The sequence below is a fragment of the Protopterus annectens genome, chromosome 13.part0, assembly GCF_019279795.1.
Source record: "Protopterus annectens isolate FY-2018-M chromosome 13.part0, PAN1.0, whole genome shotgun sequence".
In the NCBI taxonomy this organism is placed as follows: Eukaryota; Metazoa; Chordata; order Ceratodontiformes; family Protopteridae; genus Protopterus; species Protopterus annectens.
The window spans coordinates 742,744,074-742,756,602 of NC_056747.1; the positions used below are offsets into that span (position 1 = coordinate 742,744,074).

Below are 12,529 nucleotides of genomic sequence, written 5' to 3' on the forward strand. Positions count from 1 at the left end.
TTCACAAGTCTGTCAACTTTCTGATGTTATGTAACCAGTAACGCATGTCTGCAGGTTCTCTCATGCTACTACAGCTAAAAAGTTCAATACAGTTTTTCAGTTCACGTTAAGAGCTTTATTGCAGTTTACTACAAAGTCATTAGCTTTGAAAAAAAAATCTGACTTCAGCTTTACAGAAATAAAACTCGAGGCTGAGGGACTTATACTCTATGTTACCACAGGCAGACCATACTAACAAAGGTGACCAACTTCCAGAAAATGGAAAACACTGTTTACCAACCAGGTAGGTGAAATGATCTTTTAGGGGTCATTCTTAGCCACATCACCCAACCAGTATGCTTTTTGGAAGCAGGAGAAACCAGGAGTATCAGAGAATACACAGATACAGGCAGAGCATGCAAACATACATAAACAGTAACCTGAAATTGGAACTGAACCCCAAAACTTAGAGGCTTGAACTAATGACAGGCCATTCAGAGATTTTCTCAAGATCTTACCCAACACACAAATCGCCTGCACAATTACGCACCCACACATATAACCAGCCACCAACCCCTGAAGTTTAGGTCAGCCATGGTACTTTAATGCCCATAAAATAAGTAAGACAGACGACTAAACTCTGAAAAATTAAGCACTTACCTGCCCCTATGTAGAGTGTCCTATAGCACATATTGACAGCACCTCCTTTCCCTGTCAGTGGATAGAATACTGCTCTGGCCTGAACATCTTTTCGCCGCACTGCTGAAGAGAAATACAAGACTTCTTTTACTACATAAAAATGCAACTTTCTGGCAATTACATAACTGCATGCAGTTACTGCAGGTTTGGTTAAAATAAAGTGAAACATTACCCTTCAGCATTAACAACCATTCATGCTAACAGCAGCATTGCACCTTGTAAAACAAGCCACTGGAAACGCTTGAGAGAAGCTACTGTTTAGAATCATTTACTTTGTGGAAACTGACAGTACTTAAAGGTACATGCTAGTCTAAGAAACACTTGGATCTTTTTAAGAGTTTAAGTTACATTAACATTTCTTAATTAGTGCTACTTCAGTTCCAGAAATCCTCACTAAGATAGTATCATCTGGAAATTCAGACAACTAAAGAACTAGTTAGCTTTTTCTTTTTTTTTGTACTTCTTGAAATGGTTCGTGGACACTTTCGAGCATGGAGGTCAAGGCAGTATAATGACTATTACAATATAACAATTAAACAGCAACAGTCAAAATAGAATTGTACATGACTCCATTTGAGTACAACAGACTTTATGTACTTACTGTCCACTATAAGGATAGGACACATAACTGCAATGGATGCAGGCAGTATAAGACATTTAATTTGTAACGGATTCAGATTTTATGAGTTTTTTTATCCCAATGTTTACATACAGTCACTGCAGCAAGTACTTCAGAAATATGTGCATTATATTTCAAGTCTAGGATGATCTACTTCAAAAAGCTTTCTCTGAAGTCTGTGTTCCTGACGTTGCGCAGGCTAGATGGGAGAGAGTCACACTGACGAAGAAAGACATTACACCTGCTTTGAGTCTATAAGAATAGATGCTTGTCTGATTCTGTAGATAAGCTAGTGGATAAGGTAGCATTCACTAAACAGAAAGTTATGCTTAAGATCTTAAGAAGTAATTAAGGTGTCTTATTGTGTGACTAAGAACGTTGGAACATGATGGCATATTTGTATCAATCAGAGAAGAAACTATGGACAATAATAAAGAGTTGAAGGAATTTATCTGGAGAGGAAGAGGGCAAGCGTTAAGTAGTATTAGTTGATCCTTAGAATAAAACAAGGTGGTTTAGGATAACTCGATTTGAACAGATATTTTAACGCTACAGAGTTGAGGCTAATTATATATTATATATATATATATATATATATATATATATATATATATATATATATATATATATAAAAACAAGCAGAAGGTTATAATTCTAACTGGAATGGGATGATGGGGCGCGGTGTTCAAGAAACAGAGAGTAGAAATTTGGAAGCAGCCCCTTAAGGAGAACCACCACCATACAGAACATTATATTCATAAAGTAGTATTCTAAGAACAAAGCCAACAAGAGAATGAAGGAGATTTCACAGTCGGGATGACTGCAAGTAGGAGTTGAGACAATATGCAATAGGAGGCTGGAATTCTCTGGAGAAAACTGGCAAGGAACCAATGTATTGGGAGAAGATAACTAGAGAGGGACAGAGTGGGATGAGGACAAGATTATGTTTGTTCTGCAGGTTAGACACTGGCCTTCATACCAAGGACTGATAGAGTGCAGGCAGACAAAGAGTTAGGAGAATTTTAAGTGAATGACCTGCACTGGTGGGTGTTTTATTTGAATCTAGAATAGAAACTGCTGTTAAAAAGGAATTATTAGTAGGGTTTATAAAACACTGCATGACAACTATAAGAATCAAAGGAGGTTAAAGACTGATAAGAGAAACTGGAAAACAATGGGAGGACATTACGTATGGCTCCCAAGTATGCAACAACTAGTTTAGTATATTTGCTTGGGAGTGTTTGCAAACAGATATTTTTCTACCTAAAGCATACTCCACACAATTTTTCCTCAAGTAGACAGTAAATGATGGAGGTGTGATGGGGAAGAAAGAGATAATGGGATAAGCATTTTGAGAATGTAAAGGGGCTGGCAGATTATAAAAATTCGCTGAAGAGTATTTAGTCAGAAATATTATATGAGCAAATGGTTGTAACTAAGGATATGACTTTTTTGAGTTGGAACATAGGATCTGTACTGCTTAGACACAGTAAGGCCTTATTAAATTTTAATTCTGCTAGCTGCCAAAAAAGGCAATTACTACAAAATGGAAATCAAAGTCTGGAACTGTATTTGAAATACTGATTATTATAAAAAAGAAAGAGGAAATAGAAGAGAGATCTTTACAAAAGGAAAGGAAAAAATACATAGAAATAAATGGAAATTGTGGTAACAATTCATGTAAAACAATGTTCAGGAGGAGAGGTTTAAAGAAGGCAGGAATTCAGCAATTTATGTATTTCTGGATGGATGTAAAAGGAAAAAGATATATGATGTATATGGAAAAAATGTTGGTCCATGCTAATGTGAAATGTATAACTGCATTTCACTGCCAGGCACTCAAGTGCACAAATACTGTGCCAACAAGTAATCAGTCAATTAGGCAGTCTAAATGCACAAAAATGGTGCTTACATTTAGCCAACTGCTTTAGGCCCTCCCCCTTCACTACAGCTGCTCTAGTCTCAGAATATGGAACTTGGTTACATTTCTATGGGGATTTCAGTTGTATTTGGCACATTGATTTTTTTCTTAGTTTGGAGGGATTGTGTACTAACAGAACAAGTAAATATTTAAAATGAATACTTGTGTAATGTTTGTTTAGGGGATGATTTTAACTAAATCACATATTGCAAAGATCACAGAATACGTTTTAGTTGAGTTAGTAGTAAATGGATTTTAAAGAGTCCATATATCAAGTGAAGGATTTTTAGAGCTCCAAAAAATACTCTTAACAACTTGGTCACCTGCACTGCACAATACACAGCCCAAGACAGATCTTTTTGAAACTCCTGTTGCAAGACTTTTTGGGACAGCACAGAACTGTACTTAACTGTGATGAAATTTTCAGGTTTTACCACTTGTGTGGTGCTACAAAGGACCTTAGACTGAAAAACTGTTTCAGAAAAAAGGAGTGGCCCACATAGTAAAATACCTTTTAGATGAATAAAACAGCCAGTAGATGACTTTCAATACCGGAAAATATAGGAACAGTAAATCTCATCTGCTTATAGCTGAAATACATGATCTAACTACATGTTGGTAAGGAGCTAGAAGGCCATTCTTTTGCATGTAATAAAGTACTATTGTGGAAATTATTACCTTAACAGTGGATGACCTTTTCACTGTTGCAACATTCTTTACAATTAGGGATCTCCTGCCAAGGGTAGCCTGATGTCTGGCTAGTATACCAAAGCCTTTAGGTTGTAATAGGTACAATGATATGCTACATGTATGCTCCCAAAGCACGGCATAGGGTATAAAGGTGATGTACGGATGTACCATCCTCAGAAATGAAAAGCCCCAGTTGGAATGACAGTCTAAGGATATAAAGAGATAAGTACATCCAGAAAGAGAAACGGAACAGGGGGAGGAGGAAGGGAGCGAATACTGCAACAGTAAAAAGGATGACATCTAGTGTTATGCTAAGATTTTGCACAACTGTACAATGTCCTTCCATATCACTGTTGCAGTATTCTTTAAAACAGGGAGGATACAAAACCTCAGGAAGAAAGCGGGGAGAAGGAAAGACCAGCACAGCCCCCAAGAAAGTGCTTGGTGAAAGTATGCACAGAAGTCCAAGTAGCTGCCTCAAGAATAGATGATGTATCCAAGCCCATGAACAAAAGCACCAGAAAAAGCCACAGCTCTGGCATAACGAGCCTTAATAGACGGTGGTAGGATTTTCCAGTGAAAAGAAATGGCTTTAGATATCCAGGAAGAAATGGTTTGCTTGGAAACAGACACACCTAAAGACCTAGGATGAAAGGAAACAAAAAGTTGCTCAGATTTATGAATGGCTTAGTTTTATCCAAATATCAGTTGTCTATGCAAATTCAAGCTGTGAAGAAGCTTCTTACTGGCAGATTGCAGAGAAGGGAAAAAGGTGGGCAAATGAAAAGACTGAATGAGAGAACTCATTAACCACCTTGGGCATAAAAGAAGGATTAGTATGAACAGACACCCTGTCCTTATGAAAAACAAAAAAAGGAGGAACAGCCATAAGGGCTTGTAGCTCAGACACCCGTCTGGCTGATGTAAGGGCCGAAAGAAGTAGTCTTCCACGAACAATGCGATAAGCTGAAGTTGCAGGCTCAAAACAAGCCTAAGCCAGTTTTTTCAAAATAAAATTTAGGTCCCAGGAAGGAGGAATGGGGCTTTCTGGGAGGCCTAATATAAAGGACGCCTTTAAGAAATTGTTTGAACTTGAATCTAGAAGCCAAAGGCAGACGAGCAGAAATGGGCGACAGGTGGGCTTTAACAGAAGAGTATGCCAACCCAGCAGTGAATAATTCACTCAAATAAGAGAACCAAAATAGCTTTCACAGTAAGCGGATCCATGTTATGAGAGACACCAGACAGAAAAGCTCTTCCATTTGGATAAATAAGATTTTTTGGCAGTGGGTTTCCTGGCCTCCTGCAGGACTGAAGGCCATTCTCAGAAAAAGGTGCCTAAAAGGGATCAAAACCCTATTACCCACAATATCAGCTGAGGAGTGGACAAGGGGGGGATGGATGAGACCCCCCCCGTCTTGTGTGAGTAGGTCCATAGCCACCCTGAGAGGTAACATGTGATGCAGAAGAGGGAACCAATGGTGTCTGGGCCAAAAGGGAGTTACCAACAAGATATTGGGAGCAGGACCCTTGGTATGAGAGGAAGGGGAAGGAAGGCATAAAGAAACATCTCCTTCCAACATAAAGTACAGTTGTGTTTGGCAGCTTTAGCCCTGGAGAAGGCCTTAATAGACATAGAAGCTGGGGGCCTAGCTGCCCCACGTGCAGGGGTAGATATGTCCAATGGAATGGTGTCGGACAAATCTTGAGCGTTAAGCTTCGGTAGGGATTTCTGAAGCCGACTCAGCCGGGGCCTCTCTGGCCTCGGTTGTCGGAGGTAAGGTTTCTGTCGTAGGAAGAACCGAGGGCTCGGTTTCAGCCGAAACCGAGACACTTGCGGTAGGCCTTGCCGTGGTTTCAGCCGAAACCGCGGGCCGCGAGTGTCTGTCCTTTTCCCTGCGTTTTTTGGCCAAATGCGTAGTCGGAGTCTCCGACGGCATTTTATATGCAAAAGCGGATCCGAAAAATTCTTCTGCAAACTCCGACCAACGTCCACAAATGGAGATGTTCGAGTGTATTCACTGTTGCAGTCATCACATTTGGGTTATCCCTGCCAGGGTAGCCTTCGGCCGGCCTGAATACCAGACGCTTAGTATTTCTGCGTCGGTTGCTGTCGCTTCAGGACTGACATCAGGTGGCCAGTAGTATAAAGTAAGGCAGCCGACGCCATTACATAAGTTTTTCTTGCCCTAACCTGTTAGGAGCCCCCAAGTGGGAGCCAGGTTCTGGTGGAAGAACCCCACCAGTAGAACGTAAATACCAACATATCCCTTGTAAGGGAAGAGAAGGAAGAGGGGGATGAAGGGAGGGAAACCAGGACCGCAACAGTGAATACACTCGAACATCTACATTTATGGTAAGTGTACACAACTTTTCTATATTCTTCATGTTTCACTATTGCAGTCATCACATTTGGGTTGATTCCCAAAGCTGAGGAAATGGGTAGAGGCAGTCAAGGAAACTAGGGGCTGGCTAGGATGCCCTGCAAGACTGCATAGGCAAACCCTGCCCTGGATTTGGAGAAGACAGGCAGGTGGTAATGTTTGGTAAAGGTGTGAACAGATGTCCAGGTGGCAGCCTCCAGGATGTCCCTGGTGGGGACTCCTCTAAGGAAAGCTGCAGAGGTGAAGGCTGCTCTGGTGGAGTGAGTCCTGACGCCCTTGGGGCAAGGCTTTCCATGTTGTTTGTAGCAGAAATGGATGCAGTGCGCTATGCATTTGGAAATGGTTTGTTTGGATATGGCTTTGCCCCTGCAGCAAAGCTAAGCAGCAACTGATCACACTTTCTGAAGGGTTTAGTCCTGTCTAGATAGAATCTGAGCTGTGTACATCTAGACAGTGCAGGATCCTTTACCCCTTGTTCAGTGTATTAGGAAAAAAGGCGGGCAAAAGAATGGATTGGCTGAGAGCCACACTGGACACCACCTTGGGCATGAGGGATGGGTTAGTCCTGAGGGATACCCTGTCAGCATGGAACATGATGAAGGGTTCCACAGCTATGAGTGCTTGCAGCTCGGAGACCCTTCTGGCTAAAGTTAAGGCCAGAAGGAAAGCGGTCTTCCAGGAGAGAAATTTTAGCTCTTCCAGAGAGGCTGGTTTGAAGGGGGGCAGGGTGAGCTTTTCCAACACAAAGTTAAGGTCCCAAGCTGGGGTTGGTGCTCTTCTGGGTGGCCTCAAGTTGCTAGCCCCAATAGGAACTGTTTGATCAGAGGGTGTGAGAAAAGGGGCTGCTCAGTTGGGAAATCAGCAGAGATAGCAGAGGCATGAATTTTAATAGAGGAAAAAGAGAGGCCACTGTGTAGCAGGTCAGCTAAGTAATCCAGGATGAGAGGGAGGGGAGGGATGTACCGTACTGGCTCCCTTGGCCTGAATCCAGGTACAGAACCTTTTCCATTTTTCAGCATAAGACTTTCTAGTGCTAGGGCGTCTGGCCTCATGTATAACATCTAAAACCTGTTTACTGAGGTTTGCAGATTGATCGGGGTTAGGGAATAAGCCAAGCTGCCAAATTGAGTGCCTGCAATTGGGGATGCATGAATTTCCCTTCCTTCCGGGTCAGGAGGTTTGGAATCTGAGGAAGATGCCATGGTGGCAGTGGGGACAGGCTGCGCAGTAAGGGGTACCAGTGCTGGCGAGGCCAGTCTGGAGCTATAAGAATTGCCCTTGGTTTTTCCTCCTTTATTTTGAGCAGTACCCTGGGGATGAGAGGTAGTGGAGGAAAGGCACAGACCGATAAGACTGACCCAGGGGAAGGACAGGGCATCCACTTTCCAAGCCATGCAATGATGCTCTCTGGTGCAGAACTTGTTGAGCTGATGGTTGGTGTGGGAGGTAAAGAAGTTGACCTTCGGGGTGCCCCATTTCTGAGTTATTAGGGTGAAGGTTTATCTGTTGAGCTGTCACTCATGTGGGTCCAGAAGACTTCTGCTTAAGTGGTCTCCCAGATTGTTGAGAGAGCCTGGTAGGAATTGTGCTGACAGGTGGAGTTGCATGACAGAGGCTGTGTGCCAAAGGGTCATGGCCAGCCTACACAGAGGGTAGGAGTGAGTCCCCTCCCTGCTTGTTGATATACCACATCACAGTGGTGGTGTCTGTTTTGACCAAGAGAGCCCCTGGGGAGAGAAGGGACATGAAAGCTATCAAGGCGTACTGGACAGCCATCATCTCTTTTTTGGTTGATGTGCAGATGGATTTGCTGTGGGCTCCATTGGCCCTGTATGCACCTGCTGTCCAGGTGTGCACCCCAGGCATAGTCTGATGAGTCTGTGGTGAGGGTCTGGGAGGCAGGGGGGGGGGAGTGGTGGTGGTGAGAAAGGTAGTCCCTTGTTGTGGGACCATGCTGTTGCCCACCAAAGAGAATCTTTTCTGAGGCAAGGTATTAAAGAGTGTCCAGGGCTTGAGAGTGTTAACACCAAAGGCTTTTTAGGTACCACTGAAGTTTCCTCATATGCAGTCTGGCATATGGAATGAGTAGAATGCAAGATGTCATGAACCCCAGAGTTTGCAGAATTTTCCTTGCAGGTAGCTGGGGTCTGGTGGCTAGTTGAGAGAAGTTGGCTGTCAGGAAAGTTTGCTTTTCTGGTGTAAGGAATGCCATCTGGGATGCTTTGTCCAGGCTTGCTCCCAGGAATATAATCCTTTGGGTGGGTACCTGTTTGGATGTCTTTTTGTTGATTGTGTACCCCAGGGTGGTTAATAGGGACTTTACAAAGGCCAGGTGCTTGAGCAGCTTTTCGTGGCTGTCTGCCTCAATTAGGCAGTTGTCTAAGCATGGGTAAATCTAGATATTCCTTTGTCTGCAAAAGGCAATGGCCGCAGCCAGACATTTTGTGAAAACTTTGGAAGCAGTAGATAAGCCAAAGGGAAGCTCAGAGAACTGAAAGTGCTGAGATCCTGCCTGAAACGGAGATATTTCCTGCATGATTCCCTGATAGGAATGTGGAGGTAGGCCTCTTTTAGGTCTAGGGTGGCTAGCCAAGCATCCTTGGAGAGCATGGGTAGCAACGGCTGGAGGGTGAGCAGTGTGAATTTTGGGATCACAGGAAGGTGTTTAGAATGGATAGATTGAGGATGATGCACCAGGTGCCCTCTTTTCCGGGTACCAGGAAAAGTCTGGAGTAGAAACCTTGGCCTTTCTGTTCTGCAGGAACGTGTTCTACTGCCCTCACAGATAGCAGAGAAAGGATTTGCTTTTGTGCCTCTGTCCCCTGGTTTGGAGGTAGCTCTGGGAACCCTTTTGGAGTTGGAAGAGTGTGGAAAGAAAATTTGTATCCCTGGGACACTATGTTGAGGACCCAGCAGTTGTTGGTAATGGTGGCCCAGGTGCTTGCGTGAAAGGAGAGTTTTCCTCTTAGGGGTAAGTGAAGGTGAGCAGTGGGCGGGGGTGGGGGAGGTGAGTCACTGTGAGTTCTTACCATAAGGGGGTGGGCTTAGAACTCCCTGGATTTAAAGTGGAGGTAGTCCACTGCTTAGATCTCTGCATTCCCTGTGGCTGCTGTCTGGGGGGGGGGGGGGGTCTGCTGAACCTAGGTGGCTGGACCTGTAAGAAATCCTCAACTGTCTGCATGGATTTTGTTTTTTTCTTCCATCTTTTTTAAGACCACTTCTGCCTTACTGCCAAATAAGTTGTCTTTGTGCAAGGGGGCATCCAACAATTTAGATTTGACATGGTCTGGCAAGGGCTGTTCCTTAAGCCATGCATGCCTTCTAAGGATAGATCCGGTGACTGCTGCCCTGCAAGAAGCTTCTAGGGTGTCAAAACCACAGTGCAAGGTGAGTTTAGTTACTTGACTTGCAGAATGCATCAACTCTTGTAACTCTAGATTCTCCAGAAGCAGGAAAGGAAGACATTTTTGTTTGAGGAGTTCCAGGGTATGTTGCTGAAAGTTTAGCTTATGGAACTGACAATTTAGTGCTCTGATAAGTAAGAGTAGCCGAGGTGTATACTTTTTCCCCCCATCTGTCTAGTGCTCGGGAATCCCTATCTGAGTGGGTGGGATGCTTAGCAGAGGTTGCTTTAATTCCTTTAGGCCTTTGAGAAATTATCTACGGGTCAGCAGTAGGATTTTTAAAAAGAAATTTGTGAGAGTCAGGGACTCTGTAGTACCGGTCTGGTTTTCTGGGTGCAGGACGTAGGGTGTCAGGAGTCAAACTGGATTCCAGGAAAACATCCTCCACAACATCCAGGACTGGGGGGGATGACCAAGGGTCTGTGCTGTGGAAGATCTAAGAATTCCCGGAGTATCTTTTTAGTCTGAGGGTAGCCCTGACTCTCCCATTGGAAATGCTCCCTTAAGGTATGAAGGGTTTCCCCAAAGGAAAAATCCTCTGGAGGAGAGGCTGAAATGATGGAATCCTCTGTATCAGAATCCTCATAAGTACAGAGGAGCTGCATGTCTTCATATTCAGATGCATCAGAGTCATCTGACTCTTGCTCAGACAAAACTACAGGGGACAGATCTCTTTTCCTTTTGGAGGGGGCAGCTTGGCTTCCCCTGATCAGCATAAGGTCTTCCAGCATTTTAAGTATTTGAGACTGAGACAAGGAAGCGGGCGCCTAAGATTGGGTTGTCGGTTTCTTGGGTGTGGTTCGTACGTAAGAAACTAGGTTGTTTTCGAAGGAACGGTAGTCGCGAAAGAAGACATCAGTTTGTGTCAAGAATCGGTAGTGCGAAGGACTTCCTCGGAAGCTGGTGCCTACTCAGCAGCTCTGGACCCATCCAAGGTAGAGACAACTGCAGGATCCTTTGTTGAAGAGGAGTTTTGCAGCATACCGGACTCCAAAAGGATCTCAGTAGCAGCCTGCGTATCCACAGAAGCAGACATCAGGGACTGCGAAAGCGCTTCGCTGAGAACCGGAGAACTGACGACTAGCTTAACGGAAGAGTCGTCTGTAGGTTTGGACCTGTACAGTCTTTGTCTCTGTCTTTATCTTTACGTTTTTTCGGAAGATCTGCTGACGGACGGCTTACCGAAGTCATATCGGAGTTCGAGGACTATAAGTGAAAATATCTAGCTACAATAAGGGCCCGAACAAAGCACAGAAGCAACAGTGAGGGACTTCGTGGTCTGGGCTTAAGCAAGTGAAGCAGTAAGAATGAAAGTCTTGGTGTGGTATTTGCTTTCCACAGGCGAGACGATTGTTAACTTTTTCTGACATTGGTTAGTGCAAGAAAAAAGGATCCCCACCGGGGTACTTGGCTTTAGAAGACTTCGGCTTCAGTTTGGTAGATGAAACTCAGGTAGCGGCCGACCGGCACTTGTGTGAACTGCTTCTGCTTCGGGCTCTATGGCATGACAGACTGATGTAATGGCGCTGGCTGCCTTACTTTATACTACTGACCACCTGTCAGTCCTGAAGCGAAAGCAACCGATGCAGAAATACTAAGCCACTGGTATTCGGGCCAGCTGAGGACTACCCTGGTAGGGATAACCCAAATGTGATGACTGCAACAGTGAAACACGAAGAACATCAAGTGGGTGTCCATCTTCCAGGCCAGAGGACATGGGACTCTGGTGCAAAAGAGAGGAAGATGTCTGTTCAGAAGGGAGGCAAAAAGATCTTCTTGAGGAGTACTCCACTGGTGGACAATGTCCAGAAACACATCTCCATGAAACATCCACTCATGAGATTGTGTTATGGACTTACTCAGAGAATCTGCCACATTGTTCTGATCTGAAGAAATGTAAACTGCCTGAAGGGTCACCTGATACTGGAGGGCTACATCCTACACCTGAAGATCCAGTCTTGTGCAGGTGATAAGATCTTGTCCTCCCTTACTTGCTGATAGACCACATCACTGTGAAACTGTCTGCGAAGACTTTTAAGGGCCATGGAAGAAGAGAATGAAAAGCCTGAAGAGTCAGGAGAAGGGCTCTCATCTCTGATACTGATGTGGTCTTTCCTTTGTTGAAGAGACAAAAGGCCCTGCACTTTCAGAGAACTGAAGAGGGTTCCCCATCTCACCTCTAACACATTTGTAAAGAGCTCCTGAGAGGGGACTGGAGGCTGAAAAGGAAGCCCTGGGTTGATAGACAACTGACAAATTCACCACTGAAGTTCCAGCTTGAGACAGGGAAGAAGAGGAAAGTACAGTTTTGTACCTACCATAAATGTAGATGTCCGATAGGTATGCATCTGCAGTCATAACATATGGGTTGTCCTGCCTCAGGCAGCCCTTCTGTCGGCCGGATTCCAAAGTCTGGGTCTGGCCTCGGCTGATGTCACACTTTCCCCGACGTCATAGCTTCTGGGGTATAAAGGCATCAGCCGATGCCATTTTCCTCAGTGTTTCTTGCCCCAGATGCCAGGTGCCCTCTAGGAAGGCTAAATTTGGATAAATGTTGAATGTTCCAAACAGTAGCAAAAAATATATACATATATACAAACAAACAAATACACCATAACAGATTCCCCCAGCTAGCTGAAAGAGGGGTAAGCACCCTAGGAATACCACAGAGGGGAAGGAGGGTGGGTAATCCTGACTGCAGATGCATACCTATCGGACATCAACATTTATGGTAGGTACAAAACTGTACTATGTCCTTCAAGGATGCATCTGCAGTCATAACATATGGGTAGAATACCATAGCCAAACTGGGGGAGGAGGTACTAAGGTTAGG

General features: G+C 44.3%; 1 protein-coding gene across 3 annotated transcripts in view; it reads right to left on the reverse strand.

Moving 5' to 3' along the window:
• Nucleotides 1–12,529, reverse strand: part of PHF12 (PHD finger protein 12) — a 1,235,756-nt gene that overhangs the window by 288,501 nt on the left and 934,726 nt on the right. For 2 of the 3 annotated variants that reach the window (XM_044054433.1, XM_044054431.1), the window contains one exon: nt 640–741. In XM_044054433.1, the coding sequence (XP_043910368.1) occupies nt 640–741 (102 nt within the window). The remainder of the gene's footprint in view (nt 1–639; nt 742–12,529) is intronic. The other variant, XM_044054432.1, reaches the window with a different exon arrangement.